Source organism: Rhinatrema bivittatum, chromosome 2 (assembly GCF_901001135.1).
Source record: "Rhinatrema bivittatum chromosome 2, aRhiBiv1.1, whole genome shotgun sequence".
Taxonomy (NCBI): Eukaryota; Metazoa; Chordata; class Amphibia; order Gymnophiona; family Rhinatrematidae; genus Rhinatrema; species Rhinatrema bivittatum.
Window position 1 is genome coordinate 807,988,431 of NC_042616.1, and position 16,618 is coordinate 808,005,048.

Genomic DNA, 16,618 nt, shown 5'->3' on the forward strand with positions numbered 1-16,618 from the left:
CATTAATGTGTCACGTCAGTGATATCCCGTGTGAGTGCTGTTGGCAATGCATCCTCGAGACAGGATCACACTGCTCGCTAGCCTTCTGCTGGTGCCACGGTTCGGTCTAGCCGTGTTACTGTATTGGTGCCCATAACAACCTTGGTATTCTCTGTAGCAAGCCGAAGAAGGCATCACGGTCCGTGCCACTCTGTGATTGCGCAATAGTGCATATCAGCTCTGTGACAGCGCTAGTAACATGACAGTGTCACTCTCCATGCCAGCCCCGCGACATTCTTCATGCCAGCCTTGTAACACCACTTTTTATTTTACTTATTTATTTAAAAGTTTTTCTATGCCGCCTATACAAGCTTTTTGTGGATCTAAGCGGTTTACAAAGGAATGTACATATTTAAAATACAAAACTCAGAAAAAAGAACAACATTAAAAAATAATGTTACATTAAGATGAGAGACCAAAGGTTAAGATTTAGGTTCTGGGAAGGCTAATGAAAAAAAGATATGTTTTAATGGCTTTTTTAAATTCTTTTTTTGAAGAAAGTTGTCGAATGTAGTTGGGTAGGGCATTCCAGAGAATGGGTCCTGCCACAGAGAAAGCGCGGGTCCTGGTCACATTTAATCTAGCAGTTTTGATGGTGGGGATGTCTTAAGCAATTTTTGTCCGTTGAGCGTAGGTAACATGGAGGTTGATAAAGTCGAAGTGATGAACAGAGCCATACTGAGGATATACTATGTATGAGGTTATGAATAGTGGTCAATATTTTATATTGAGTGTGCTGGTGGATAGGCAGCCAGTGCAGTTGTTTAAGAACAGGTGTAATATATTCATTGCAGCGTATGTTAAAAATCAGTCTGGCAGCACAGTTTTGTATTATTTGGAGGGGACGAAGAATGGAGGCAGGGAGACCTAAATAAAGAGAGTTGCAATAATCTAGACTGGTAAGTATCAAGGCTTGGAGAACATAACGGAAGTTGTGTAGAAAGAGGAGTGGTTTGAGTTTGTTTAATAGGCGAAGCTTGTAGAATGAGGTGCGGGTAATGGAAGACATGTTATTTGTCATGGAGAGTTTAGAGTCCTAGGTAACGAGCCTGCTCAGAGATGGGAACTGAACAGTTTTCGAATATAAGGTTTGGTGGGGGAGCGTAGCTTGAGTCAGGAATAGTTGACAGATGAAGAATCTCAGTTTTGGTGGCATTTAAAGTAAGACGGTTGTGGGCTAGCCAGGTATTAATTGTTTTCAAGTAAAGTGTAGCCAAGGATAAGGTATGATTCCAAGAAGTATTATATGGTATGATAAATTGAATGTCGTCTGCGTAAATTTTGAAGTTAATGTCAAGTCCAGACAGTAGAGAACAGAGTGGCAATAGGTAGATGTTAAATAGAAGTTTATTTATTTATTTATTTAACGTCTCTTATATACCGATAGCCGTTCGCACATCGTATCGGTTCACAAAGAACAAAAAACTTATGGGCAGCGCCCTTACAAATAACAGATAACAATACACATAACCGGGGGAGGAGGCAAAGCAAATTAATAGGTCAATAAATAGGGAGAAACTATAAATATAACATACATAAAACTATATACAAAGCATCAAAGAAAACTATATACAAAGAAAACTATATCAAAGAAAACTATATACTATATAAAACTATATACAAAGCATCAAAGAAAACTATATACAAAGAAAACTATATCAAAGAAAACTATATACTATATAAAACTATATACAAAGCATCAAAGAAAACTATATACAAAGAAAACTATATCAAAGAAAACTATATACTATATAAAACTATATACAAAGCATCAAAGAAAACTATATACAAAGAAAACTATATCAAAGAAAACTATATACTATATAAAACTATATACAAAGCATCAAAGCAACAAAGAAGTGTGGATAATGCTGATCCTTGGGGTACCCTAGATTCAGTAAAAAACCAATTTGAATGATATGGACCAATATGGACTCAGAGAGGTCTGTGAGATAGGAAGGATCTGAACCATTGAAGGGCTTTTCCATTGTTACCAATGTTTTGAAGGTTAGTGCAAAGGATAGTATGAGCAAGTAATTTGTCTATTTCATTTGCAACAGCTCCACTCATTGTTTTCCCCCCACAGGAAGTTGAAACCAGGTCTGAGATGACATTCATGCACTTTAACCATTTCTACAAGAACCTAATGTTTGATGCTCAGAAATCAGTAAGTTGAGCAACGTCACCAGGGAGCGTGGAAGGGAAGGAGCCAAGTGTCCATCCAGTAGCTCCTGGGTGCAGCCGTGCCCTCTGCTGTTAGCAGACGATTCTTTGCACAGTTCATCAGTAATCCCCCCCCTCCCCCATCCATAACCTGCTCTTGCCTTCGCCATTGTGGAGGTCCTCTGTCCTTTCATGAGTGAGGTCAACCACAGGGCCTACACATGCTCCTCGTCAGTCCTGCGCCAGGTAGAAATTACAAAAACAATACCTTCCTCCTCATGACCAGCTGTGCTAGAACCCCTCACCCCCCAATTTGTGACAGATTTGAGGGTCTGGCTCACCAGTACCTTCCACCTGCTTTATTATGTTCATTTCTGGTCTCAAGAAAGTCACCTGGCTGATTCCCTCATCTCCCCTCAGGACTCACAAATGACGACAAACTAGTCAACGCGCTTCAGCCACCAGCCGTTTGTAGCAGAGTCCCGGCCCTTCACTTATAATGCACCCCAGAATGGAGCAAACTGTACAAGCTGCGCGTTCAGTTGTAGCAGACAACAATTATAATAAGGTTTGGTAACCACGGCAATTATTACAGGCCAAATTCAGGAAGTAGGAGGTTTCTAATAAAGCTTAAATACAAAGGGGTAGATATTCAAAGCTGGCCATGTAAGTAACTTAGCCGGATTAGTTCTAATCCGGCTAAGTTACGATGTATATTCAGCTGCACGGCAAAGCAGTTGAATATACGCATATATGTGCGCACTTCGCCGGATAAGTTAATACCTGCTGATTAGGCCATCTAAACTTAGATGTAAACCTATGTGGCTGACTCCAAATATCCGTAGTTAGCCGTATAAGTAATACTGCTAACTCGCTTCACCCTCGATCCACCAGTACACGCACATCTAACTTTTAGCCGTATAAGGGACTTAAGCAGCTAAGCGGCGGCCACTGAATGTAGGTGCATATTCATTGGCCACTACTTAACCTCATAAGCCCTGCTTATCCGGCTAAATAGTGCTGGACACACTGTGCATGCTGGGTCCAATATTTTAATTTCCATTACAGAAAGCACTGTTTACAGACTCACTACAGGCAGAACCCTAGACAAATAATGTATTTCAACAAAAAGGAGATCAAACTTTGAGGAATCCATCAGGGCCTGGCCTGAGAACATGCACATGGCACAGCAAGGAGAAGGAAAAGGGGTAGTCAGCAGAACGCTGGACTGCAACTCTGGAAAAGTCTAGGGATATGAGTCAAGACCTCCCGTTAACACTGTTTGGGTCCTCCGACCTTTGTCCATGGGCCTTGAGGACCCAATTGAAAACAAGGGAGTACACATTCAGCTTCTAGATGGCTGGCAAAGTTAGTGGCAGCACCGCTGAATATACCTGGCTATTTTAAAAGTTTATCCGACTAACTTTAGGACTGCTCTAGGGTATAACCACTGTTAGCAGTATAACTTATCCAGGCTATTCTGAATATCGGAGATAGCTGGATAATGTATCTGACTAATTTAACTCTATCCAGAAACTCCCCGGACTACCTTCCAGTTATCAGGCTTACGTTTTATCCAGTTAACTACTTAGGCCAGATAACTCGAGGAATTTTCAAATCAGACCATTTGTCCGGCTAAGTCCAAACTTAGCCGGACAAATGGTGATGATTACTGACCTCAAGGTGTCTCAACCTTCGTTTTTCATGGTTAACAAATTTAAGAAAGGTGTGTCCTACTTCTTTCTATGTACTCTGTTGTCAGATTCTGACTTCCGTTTAATCTTCTTAAATTTTAGATAATTGAGCAGCTGGAGCTGTCATTCCCGCTGCGGTGAGTATAAAGTGACCCAACAGGATCCAAATCCCCTTCCTCTGTCCATGATACCTTTTTCTCCCTATTCCCCAGCACTCTGCCCCTCCTACCCCACCCTGTCCTGCTCCCCCCCCCCCCCCTCCAGTGCTTGCTCTCACCTCTCTCCCACGGACTCTTTGCTTTTTGCCTCTGCCTTTTCCCTCCCTCCCTGCTTCTCTCTCTCACTAAACCTTACTACTTCTATCCACCCTCCGACTCCCTCGATCCCTTCTCATAAAGCCACAGGCACATCTGTTTCCCCTTTCCTATTCCTGTCTCTGTCTTTCTTCACTTTAACTCATTCTGTGCTGCAAATAAATTATCAGTGATAGCTTAAAGGATTCTCCACCCCCCCCCCCTCGACCCCCAGTCAGGGAATAGAGGGTGGGAAAAGGATTTCTAAAACTGTGGAGGCTCAGTGGAACTTGGGGCAAACATACACACACACACACATGTCCTGCTCAGGACCTGACTGTTTGCTGCATAGCCGGGTTCTGCAGGAGGCAGTGGTCAGTGATAGCAGATTGAGTCCCAGGGTATCTGTCCGCATGATCTCTGGCGTGAGGCTATATAGTGCAGTGGGCGAGGACGTATAATGTGTCTCTCTCTACTTAACCTGGTCTCCTTTCATTTGCCCCAGGAATGTTGATCGACCAGAGCTCTGCCAGATCACACTGTATGACTTCCAGAAGTTTCTGCAGTACGATCAGAAGGTAGGTAGTGTCCATCGATGGGAGGACCTCTAGCTGACCTCCAGAGCCTTCCAGTAGTGGAAGCGGAACCATATACTCGGTGTGGATGTTTCAGGCTTCAGATCTGTGTAAGGTGGGAGAGCAGGAAGGAATGATGTGGTTGTTATTGCTTCACAGTCAGATTTGGGCAACATGAGGTAGGGGAGAGTTCAAGTAACTGGCCCCCAGATCACATAGAGAATGAGTGGCAGAGGCAGGAACAAAAGCTCTGGACTCTTCTACTAAGATGCCTGCATCGTCAGTCTCATTCCAGCCCTATAGTCACTTTGTGGCCCTTCCATAAGACATTCAGAACCAGATCTGCTGCACAGTGGATGACTGATTGTTTGATTCATCTGTTTTTTTTGGGTCGTGCCCTTCCTGGAGCCATTTGCCTGCTCCTAGGTCTCTTAATTATTTATTTATTCAAGTTTATTAATCGCCAGCAAGGCTCAGAGCGGTGTACAAAACACGCAACATATTTACATACTAGATAAAAATAACACAATAACGAAAACAGCAAAACAGAAACCCAGATCAAATCAACAAAAAACAGCTCACAAGTAATCCAGAAATAGACCTCATAAGCAAAATACAATCAAAATAAAGCATAACGTACAAAATAATAACTAATATCTGCAATAAGTTAATGCCAAATCCTTAAATAGTTACAGTCAGAATGCGGTCAAATCAGGATAACATTTATCAGCTCGTCTCTCTGTCTGTCTCTAGGAGCCTTGGGCGAGTGACATCAGCAAGGTACGGGAGTGTCTATGCAGTTACCTGAAGGACCATCCAGGGGAGATGTCTGAGCCTTTCTTACAGCTGGATGAGGTGAGCACACAGCTGGAGCTCACATCACCGCGTCTTTGTTTCTGCTCGTCGTACGTCACACTCTTGTTTGCTCTCCTTCCTCCTTGCCATCTATCTCTTCTTCGCTCTCTATGTCCTTTCCCTTTATCCTCCCTTTTCTTTGCTGTATTCTCCCACTTCTCCTGTTTCCCTTTCTCTTTCTCTCACTTTCTTCTCCTCTGCGTTGATCTTTCCTTTCTTTTTACCTTTATCTTCCATGCTTCCTTTCCTTTTTTCCATTCCTTCTTTCTCCCTTTGTTTTTCTTTTTCTCTCACTTTCTCTTCATTTTCTTCCTTCCTTCCTTATCCTTCCTCACCCTTTCCTTTTCATAGTAACACAGGGGTCAGTTTTGAAAGGGTCTGGCTGCCTAAAATCGAGAGTTAGAGCGGCTCAATCAGCCCTTTGAAAATTGACCGGGGGCTGTGTGGCTAAATTTAGCCAGTCAAAAAGTGTGTATCTTCAGAGGCACGTCCAGGGTCAGGGGAGGAATTTAACCACTTAGTACTGATTTTCTGCACTGGGGGTTACGTTTAGCTGCTTCTCCACAGCATACAAAAAGCCGGTCTTAATCTGGGTTGCTCTTTATGTAGGTTATTTTCAGCTGCGACTATGGCTTAAAATTAGCATAAGATCACCAGCTACATTTTAACTAGAGATCTTAACAAATGCTGAGGGGCTGGATGGAAATTGGCCCTCTCGTAGATGTCAACAGATGGAGAGCAATTGGTCCACATCTTCTACGCACTTGTTCTCCTGTATATTTATTTATTTTAAAATTTTGTTTCTTGCTTTATTATTGAAATCAATGAACAAAGCAAGGTATACCCAAAGTGGTTGCAGCAAATAATAAGAATACGATAGCAGTATAAAATAAACATAATTCTGAAAAAAAAAAAAAATCTGCTAAAAAAACAAAAAATGCAAGAATATAACATAGCTCAGGAGATAGAGATAGTACATGATAATATAAAACGCAATCCAAAACACAATCAAAACTATGAATCATAAGCAGACTGAAATAACCAGGTCTTAAGATACTACATCACAGACTGAAGCTTGCAAGGTAGCTTATTTCAGGAAAAAGGAACTATGCAAGAAAAAGCCCTACTGTGAATAGAAGCATGTCTGACCTATTTAACCAAGGGAACCACCAGCAAAAAGTCCTCCTGTGATCAAAGGGCCCAAGCTAAGGATATCTCCCAGCTGTCAACCATGCAGGCTTGACCACCTGCAGAATATTTATTTATTTGTTTATTTAGACATTTTATATACTGTCATTCCATGTATAGATCACCACCATTTACAAAGTGACATTCATATTTATTGCTCAACAAACAGACGATTGGTTACAGAGGTGGTATTCACAGACATTCATTAATATTTATCAGGTAAAATTATCTAGTACGTATTAAAAATTGATCTAGTATGTAAGGAAAACGGTATGGGATTAAAATGAAATGATAGTTTGCACATCTTAATTAGAGGGTTGTTTTGAGAATTTTACATTCTCTCATTTGGTTTATTCTTCATCATTAGATTATTATCTATTCCCTGTACGTACCAGGATCAGTCCAGACAGCTGGGTTATGCCTCCCCTCCAGCAGATGGAGTCAGAGAGAAAACTGAAAGCACCCCCTAGATATACCGGTGTGCCACCTGCGGTCCTTCAGTATATTCTCTGACTCCAGCAGATTGAGAGGCATAACCTGCGGTCCTGGCCTGGTCAGTTTATACGTACGGGGAAAAAAAAAAAAAAAGAACAGGGGACTTTTTAATAGAGGGTCAAGATCATCTGGTTTCTTTCTTCTCTCTATCCTGTCTGTTCGTGTTGCTGTTTGTTTGTGCGCAGCGCGGTTAGAGCTCAGTGTGGGGCAGGCACATAGGGCACTGCCCTGTGAAAGTTCCCGGGTTAGACGGTCCTTGAGGCTGGGGGAGAGCTTACCGGTGGGCCGGTCACCCTCCCCCCAATTCCAGGGGTCCCAGCCCTGAAGGGGGTTTTCAAAGAAAAAAAAAAGAACAGAAGCAGTTTCTTTTTAAGCCACTTCAGTCCTGTTGGGCACAGGCAGTGGATTTGTTCATTTTTACCCCGGCCTGCCAGAGCCTCTACGGACCCCGGAGGGGGTGGGCTCAGTCACCAGAGGAGCTGTGCTGGTGAGCGGTTTACTCACCTCGATTTTGGCGCCAAATTTCTCAGGGCTCCATTTTTTTGTCCCGCGATGCCGCGATCTTCAGCCTGTGTGGCCTGTGCAGGAACGGGGGCGAGACTCTCGCGGGAGGGCCTCTGTCCCCGATGTCTTCCCGGGGACGAGGGACCCTCCCGGGGGCCGAGCGCTGCCCGCAGCGATTCTGGTCTGCCTGCTTCGCCGCGGCATCGCTGCGCTTCTGTTAGCCGTTCTCCGGCCCCTCCTCCTCCCGCGGGGAGGAGTGCGGCGGCCATCTTGGCCACGCGGCAGTCAGACCCGGAGGCTTCGGAGGATGATTCTTCCCCTCCCCCCTCCCCTAGCGAGCGAAACACGCGGTCCCCGGGCGATTTGGGGAGCCCTCTAGCCCCTCCTCCCTCGGGATCCCTGCAGAAGAGCTTAAAGAGGTCGGTTCCTTTTTCGTCTGATTTTGTGCTTCTGATGCACAAAGCATTTTTGCAGGCTGAAGCTGGTTGGGAGGCAGAGGTCCCTTCTCCCCCCAAGGTCCCTAAACCTTCCTTGCCCCAGGGAAAGCCGCTGAGCGTGGGGTCCTCAGGAGCCAGTGTTCCCCGCCCACGGGGGGGGGGGGGGGCTGAGGGCACGGAGGACACGGAACCGGTTCTGAATCCCCAGGACCCGTCAGATTTGCTGACGGCAGAAGAACAGATGCCCGTGGAAGGGGATGACCCCCAGGTGCTGCGTTTATTCGGCAAGGAGGAGTTAAGCTCCCTTATTCTCCATGTACTCCAGGAGCTTGAGCTCACGGCGCCCCCCCAGGACGCTGACACCTCTACGGGGGATATTGCTATGGCGGGACTTCGGGCCCCCCCCCCAAACTTTCCCATTCCATCACAAGGTTTTACAGATTGTTTCAAAGGAGTGGGAGCTGCCTGAGTCTTCCCTGAGGGTCACTCGAGCTATGGAAAAGCTATATCCCTTGCCTAAGGAATCCTTGGAACTCCTAAAGACACCGGCGGTGGATTCGGCTGTCACGGCTGTGGTTAAACATACGACTATCCCTGTTACGGGTGGTATAGCCTTGAAAGATCTCCAGGACCGTAAGCTGGAGATCTTGCTGAAGCGTATTTTTGATGTGGCGGCCCTAGGTGTCCGGGCGGCGGCGTGCAGCAGCCTCGTGCAGAGGGCCAACCTGCGATGGGTTCAGCAATTGCTGACTACGCAGGAGCTTCCTCCGGGTGAGGCTGTGCAGGCCAATTGCGTGGAAGCTGCGGTCGCTTATACGGCGGATGCCTTATATGATTTGTTGCGTACTTCGGCTCGCATAATGTCATCGGCTGTTTCAGCTCGGAGGTTGCTGTGGCTCCGTCGTTGGTCGGCGGATGCCACCTCTAAGGCAAGATTAGGTTCCTTTCCCTTTAAGGGCAAGTTGCTTTTTGGAGAGGAGCTGGATCAACTTATTAAGGACCTGGGAGACAACAAGGTATACAAGTTGCCTGAGGATAAGCCGCGTCAATCGCGGGCGTTTGGGAATGCTAGGGCTCGTTTTCGGGGCCAAAGGCGTTTCAGTGCAGGACGGGGTGGTGCCTTTCCCCAGAGACAACAGGCAACAAGAACCCAGTCCTGGTCTCCTTCCTTTCGGGGCAGGAGGCCTCAACGTGGAGGCTCCTCACAAAGTTTCACTGCCATTAAGCCCGCGCAATGAAGGTGCGCAGGCCCATTCCTCCGTTCCCGTTATCGGAGGTCGGCTGTCCCGGTTTTGGGAGGAATGGGTCAAAATAACTTCGGATCAATGGGTCCTCGACGTGGTCCGGTACGGCTACGAGTTGGATTTTGTACGTCCCCTCCGGGATCTCTTTATGGTGTCGCCGTGCGGTCCGGTGGAAAAGAGGCTGGCTATAGCGCAAAACACTCAATCACCTACAGGCTCTGGGGGCGGTGACTCCGGTCCCGCCGGACCAGCTTCGGACGGGTCGGTATTCCATTTATTTTCTGGTTCCCAAAAAGGAGGGCACCTTCCGACCGATCCTGGATCTCAAGGGAGTAAACAAGGCCTTACGAGTGCCTCGCTTTCGGATGGAGACGCTACGGTCTGTTATTGCGGCCGTCCACAAGGGAGAATATTTGGCTTCTTTGGACTTGACGGAGGCTTATCTCCACATTGGTATCCGAGAGCGTCATCAACGATACCTACGCTTCATGGTGCTAGGGTCCCACTATCAGTTTTGTGCCCTCCCTTTCGGCCTGGCCACCGCGCCGCGAGTGTTCACAAAGGTGCTCGTAGTGGTCGCGGCTTCTCTCCGTCGGCAAGGAGTACTCGTGCACCCTTATCTCGACGATTGGCTCATCCGGGCGAAGTCGCATGCGGATTGCAAACGGGCAGTTTCCCTGGTTGTGCGTCAACTTCAGTCGTTGGGTTGGGTAGTCAACTTCGCGAAGAGCAGACTCGAGCCGACCCAACAATTGGAGTTTTTGGGCGCGCGATTCGATACCTCGGTGGGCAAGGTTTTTCTTCCTCATCAACGTATGCTCAATCTCATGGCACTGGTGCGGCGCCTGTTGGCTCTCGCGACTCCCACGGTGTGGGATTATTTACAGCTCATTGGTCATATGGTATCTACTATGGAGATGGTGCAATGGGCTTTTGCGCATATGCGGCCTTTACAGAGATCACTGCTATCTCGTTGGGATCCCAGATCAGAGGATTACGGGCTGGAACTCCCTTTACTGGAGGAGACCCGCTCCAGTCTCTCCTGGTGGCTCAATCCAGACAACCTGCTCCAGGGAGTGAACCTGGAACCCCCATCTTGGATGGTGGTGACGACGGATGCCAGTCTTTCCGGCTGGGGGGCAGTCTGCCAATCCCGAGCTGTTCAGGGCACCTGGTCAGCGCGCCAGTCCACTTGGTCCATCAACCGCTTGGAAACCAGAGCGGTACGTCTGGCCTTGCGTCGCCTCCTTCCCATGGTAAGCGGACGGTCGGTACGAGTTCTGTCGGACAACGCGACCACAGTGGCGTACATAAATCGACAAGGAGGCACAAAAAGTCGTGCGGTAGCGACAGAGGTGGCGTTGTTGATGGCTTGGGCGGAACGCCACGTGTCGCGCCTAGCGGCCTCCCACATTGCCGGCGTGGACAACGTTCAAGCGGACTACCTCAGCCGCCAACATCTAGATCCAGGAGAATGGGAGCTTTCGTCAGAGGCGATGTGTCTCATCACTCGGCGGTGGGGGACTCCGCACTTGGACCTCATGGCGACTCGGACGAATGCGAAGGCGGCGCGTTTCTTCAGCCGAAGAAGAGAGCACGCGTCGGAAGGAGTAGATGCACTGGTGCTTCCGTGGCCCCATCACATCCTTCTGTACGTGTTTCCACCGTGGCCCCTGATGGGGAAAGTGTTACGACGCATAGAGTCCCATCAAGGTCCGGTGATTCTCGTGGCTCCGGAATGGCCGCGTCGTCCGTGGTTCGCGGATCTCGTCAACCTGGCAGTGGACGGTCCTGTACGGCTAGGTCATCTTCCCAATCTCCTGCGTCAGGGTCCGGTAGTTTTCGAGTTGGCGGCTCACTTTTGTCTGGCGGCTTGGCTTATGAGCGGAAGCAGTTAAGGAGGAGAGGTTATTCGGATGCAGTGGTGTCTACCCTGCTTCGGGCGCGTCGGTCTTCTACTACGCTTGCTTATGCTAGAGTTTGGAAGGTTTTCCATGATTGGTGCGCCGGTTTGGGTATAACGCCTAAGCGTTCGACCGTTCCTCAGATCCTCATGTTCTTACAGGAGGGCCTGACAAAGGGTTTGGCGTATAATTCACTTCGCGTCCAGGTAGCGGCTCTGGGATGCTTGAGAGGTCAGATGGAAGGGTCTTCCCTTGCGTGTCACCCAGATGTAGCTCGGTTCTTGCGCGGTGTTAGAAACTTGCGTCCTCCTCTTCGGCTCCCCTGTCCTTCCTGGAACTTGAACTTGGTACTCCGTGGCTTGTGTGTGGCCCCGTTTGAGCCTATTCAGTCGGCTTCGTTGAAGGATCTGACTCTCAAGACGGTTTTTCTTGTGGCTATTTCCTCGGCTCGGAGAGTGTCGGAGCTTCAGGCTCTTTCTTGCAGAGAACCGTTCTTGCGTATTTCTGATTCGGGTGTTTCCTTACGAACCGTGCCGTCCTTTTTACCTAAGGTGGTCTCGGCATTTCATGTCAACCAGACGGTTGAGCTACCCTCCTTTTCGTCGGAGGACTTGCGGTCTCCTCAAGGTAAAGATTTGCGGCGTCTGGACGTCCGGCGAATTCTCCTGCGCTATTTGGAGGTTACCAATGATTTTCGAAAGTCGGATCATCTCTTCGTGTTGTGGAATGGGCCCAAAAAGGGTCTTCAGGCATCTAAGGCTACGATTGCCCGCTGGTTGAAGGGGGCCATTGCATCCACATACATTGGCTGCGGTAAGCCTGTTCCGGATGGGCTTAAAGCTCATTCGTTGCGTGCTCAGGCGACTTCGTGGGCAGAGAATCGATTGGTCTCTTCCCAGGAGATATGTAGGGCGGCCACTTGGAAATCTTGGCATACGTTTGCCAGGCATTATCGCCTGGATGTCAGGGGTCCGTCCTCACAGTCGTTTGGCAGCAGCGTGATTCGAGCGGGACTCTCAGGGTCCCACCCCAGTTGAGGCGGCTTGGGTACATCCCAGCTGTCTGGACTGATCCTGGTACGTACAGGGAAAGGAAAATTAGGTTCTTACCTTTGCTAATTTTCGTTCCTGTAGTACCATGGATCAGTCCAGACGCCCGCCCGCGGTGTTCTGGGAGTCCGCTCGTATTCCATTTTTATCCTTTACATTACAGTTGGTTTCCACACCACAGGTGAAGTGTGTTTTTTCACTGTACAATTGTCATTGTTTCCTGTTGACTGTACAACTTTGGTGTTCTATTTGTTTGTCTGTGTTTAAGGAGGTTACTGTTTGATCTGGCCTCTAGGTTGCACTGCATTCAGTTGCCTTATGGAAATTTATTGGGGGTGGCATTTGCTATGGCTAGGTTCTTACTTCTGCTTTGATATCACATATACTGAAGGATCGCAGGTGGCACACCAGTATATCTAGGGGGTGCTTTCAGTTTTCTCTCTGACTCCATCTGCTGGAGGGGAGGCATAACCCAGCTGTCTGGACTGATCCATGGTACTACAGGAACGAAAATTAGCAAAGGTAAGAACCTAATTTTCCTTTCTCCTTCTTGTCTTTGTGACTTAGTGTATCCAAGTCAGTTCTGTTGTCTTCCTTTTTTAGTCTGCTACTGTTTTGGGTAGATGAACATAAAAGCTCTCATACTTAAATCAGTACTCAACCTTCCCCCACTACTTCCCCATTATCAGGCTGATGCAATTTCGTGCCCCGAGCCTAGCACACAGGTTAACAAGCTCTTAAAGACACGTTTTGGACATACGTCCATAGCCCCTTATGCAATAAAGGGATTAGCACGTCCAAAATGCAAGTCCAAACCAGCGCATAGTCCAAACCTCATTGCATGTAAATTCATGTTGACGAGGCTATTAGCTGTTACCTCATACATAGTAACATAGTAATGACGGCAGAAAAAGACCAAATGGTCCATCCAGTCTGCCCAGCAAGCTTTCCATGGGAGTAACACTCTGTGCAGGTTACTCCATTTTTCTGTTAAGGGTAGGTACTGCCGCTCCGTGCAGGTTACCCCCATGCTTTTTATATTCATTCCCATCCTCTATCCTTTAGTGATCCACAGTGTTTATCCCATGCCCCTTTGAAATCCTTCATGGTTTAATCTTTACCACTTCCTTCGGAAGGGCGTTCCAGGCCTCCACCACCCTCTCCATAAAGAAATATTTTCTGACATTGGTTCTGAGTCTTGCTCCCTGGAGTTTTAAATCGTGACCTTTGTTCTACTAAATTGTTTCCAAGGTCCATCAAGCCCAGCTTCCTGTTTCCAACAGAGGCCAAACCAGGCCACAAGAACCAAGAAGATCCCATGCTACTGATGCAATTAATAGCAGTGGCTATTCCCTAAGTCAACTTGATTAATAGCAGTTAATGGACTTCTCCTCCAAGAACTTATCCAAACCTTTTTTAAACACAGCTACACTAACTGCACTAACCACCTCCTCTGGCAACAAATTCCAGAGCTTTATTGTGCGCTGAGTGAAAAAGAATTTTCCCTGTACGTACCTGGATCAGTCCAGACAGTGGGTTATGTCCCCAATCCAGCAGATGGAGTCAGCACAAGCTTTGAGGGGGCGTATCCATATATACTACTACCCCCTCTGCAGGAGTTCAGTATCTTCTGACTCCAGCAGATGCGAGTAGGGGAATCAGGCTTCCCCTCCTTTTCCTTCACTTTCTTGCTTGATTATGGCTTGTTGTTGTCTTTTTCTGTGGATCAAGTTTGTATCAAGTTTGTATTAAGTTTAAAAAAAAAAAAAAAAGGCAGAGTTCTTTCAACTTCTGGGGAGTGGCTTATCTTCCTTGTCTCTTCTCTGCGGCCTTGCTGTTTATTTCTCGTTGCAGCCAGGGGTAAGTTTGTTTTTCCTTTGCAGTTTTTTCCTTTACAGCTCAGCCCCCGGTGCCCGCAAAAGCCGGTGGAGCCGGCCTCTTCGCTCTTTACTCCCTCACCCGCGGCCATTTTACAGCTCCTCATGGGCTGCTGAGTCATTTAGGGAAAGATGTCTGGGGCGGGTCGTGTGGCCAGGAAGGCCCCCCCGCGGCACCCTCCTCTATTTTCAGACAGCGGGCAGTGCGGGCCGACCGGGCCCCCCCCGCAGCGGCGCCTTTGTGCGCGTGGCCCCCCCCGTGGCTTTTTCTTTTCTCCTGCAGCGATCCCGATGCCGCGGCCGTCCCGCTGTGCGGCCTGCGGAGACCCGGGGTCCCGGATTTCCCGGGAGGGCATCTGTGCACGATGCCTTCCCGGGGGGGAAGGTACCTCACAGTCCCTGACTGATTTCTCTTTTTTGCCCGGGCGGTGCGGGCCGGCCACTCCGCCATTTTTGGCGGGAACGGCGGCCATTTTACATTCTGAGCGCCCTGAGGCGCAGGCCACGAGGGGGAACGGATCCCTGGAGGCCACGAGGGAGAACGGATCCCTGGAGGACTCTACCAGCGGGGGTGTTCCCCCGATTTTGGTGCAGGAACCAAGCACCCAGAGCCAGGGAGCAGGAACCACGCCGCCCCCGAAGCGCACCCGAGCAGGCCGGGGTTCTCTCCGGAGTTTATCCTGCTCATGCATACCGCTTATCTGCAGGGGCTGGAAGCACCTGTGGGACCCCCCCCCCCCTCCTAAGATCCCTCGGATGTCGCCCTCGACGCCGGCCCCCCCCGACCCTCCGGGAGTGGGGGCCTCCCGCCTTCCTACCCGGGTCCGATCCACGCCCGCGGCAGTGGGGGCGGTGCCAGACCCAGCGGGACATGGACTTGACCTCCCGGACGGGGGACAAGGGGACGGCACACAGGAGGGGGATGATCCGCGTACCCTACGCCTCTTCCAGAGGGAAGAGCTGGACGATCTCATCCCGCAGATCATCCAAGAATTAGATTTGGATCCACCACCAGACCCGCCTGCCCCAGTAGCTCCCGCTGTCATCACTTCTTCAAGGAAGGGAGATCCTGTCCTGGCGGCACTCCGGCCGAGGGCTCGGGCTTTTCCCATTCATGACTCGTTTTTACAACTTCTCACCAGGGAATGGGACACCCCGGAGGCCTCCCTGAAGAGCAGCTGGGCTATGGAAAAGCTGTACCCGCTCCCCGAAGATTTTCTGGACCTCATCAAGGTCCCAAAGGTGGACTCCGCAGTGTCGGTGGTCACGAAGAGGACGACTATCCCAGTGACGGGAGGTGCGGCGTTGCGGGACACACAGGATCGTAAGTTGGAAGTTTTCCTTAAGCGGGTTTTCGAGGTCTCCGCTCTGGGTATGCGGGCGGTGATGTTCAGTTCGCTTGCCCAGCGGGCTAGTCTCCTTTGGGTGCAACAACTCCTCACGTCTCAGAACCTGCCGTCCGATGAGGCTGCCCAGGCAGATCGGCTAGAAGCCGCAGTGGCGTATGGGGCGGACGCCTCGTACGACCTTTTTCGGGTCCTCACAAGATCCATGGTTTCGGTAGTGGCAGCACGACGACTACTGTGGCTACGCAATTGGGCGTCTGATACGTCCTCTAAGTCCAGTCTGGGCTCTCTTCCCTTCAGGGGCAAGTTCCTCTTCGGGGAGGATTTGGACCAGATCATCAAGTCCCTGGGGGAGAACGCTGTTCATCGGCTGCCGGAGGATAGGTTTCGACCATCCAGAGCGTTTTCTTCTTCTCGGACCAGAGCCAGAGCGCAACGGCGCTACAGGGGCTACAGACAGACGGGCTCCCGGCCATCCGCCCCCAGGTCTCAGCCCTGGTTGCGCGCCTTCCGCGGGCATCGGCCCGCACGCACTACTCCCGGAACCGGGAACCCCTATACCAAGTCTTCACAATGATGCCAGTCTCGCCCACTCCCCTGTCCCCAGGATTGGGGACCGACTAACGTATTTCTAAGCGGAGTGGGCACGGATCACCTCGGACCAGTGGGTCCTGGATACCATAAAACACAGCTACGCATTGGAATTTGTCCGCCCCCCGCAGGGAAGGTTCATCTTTTCCCCCTGTGGCTCGGACCTCAAGAGAGGAGCGGTGCAGCTGACTCTGGACAGACTCCGGGAGATAGGCGCTACTGCGCCCGTGCCCTTCGGAGAGGTGGGCTCGAGCCACTATTCCATCTATTTCGTCGTACCAAAGAAGGACGGTTCCTTCCGGCCTATCCTAGTCCTCAAGGAAGTCAACAAATCCCTTCGAGTCGTTCGGTTCCGCATGGAAAC

General features: G+C 49.4%; 1 protein-coding gene across 2 annotated transcripts in view; it reads left to right on the plus strand.

The window, feature by feature from the left end:
- LOC115085779 (1-phosphatidylinositol 4,5-bisphosphate phosphodiesterase gamma-1-like) overlaps nt 1-16,618 on the plus strand; it is a 306,356-nt gene that overhangs the window by 129,614 nt on the left and 160,124 nt on the right. For both annotated transcript variants that reach the window (XM_029592182.1, XM_029592181.1), the window contains exons 6-9: nt 2,126-2,206; nt 3,999-4,033; nt 4,695-4,767; nt 5,518-5,619. In XM_029592182.1, coding sequence (XP_029448042.1) covers nt 2,126-2,206; nt 3,999-4,033; nt 4,695-4,767; nt 5,518-5,619 — 291 coding nt within the window. The remainder of the gene's footprint in view (nt 1-2,125; nt 2,207-3,998; nt 4,034-4,694; nt 4,768-5,517; nt 5,620-16,618) is intronic.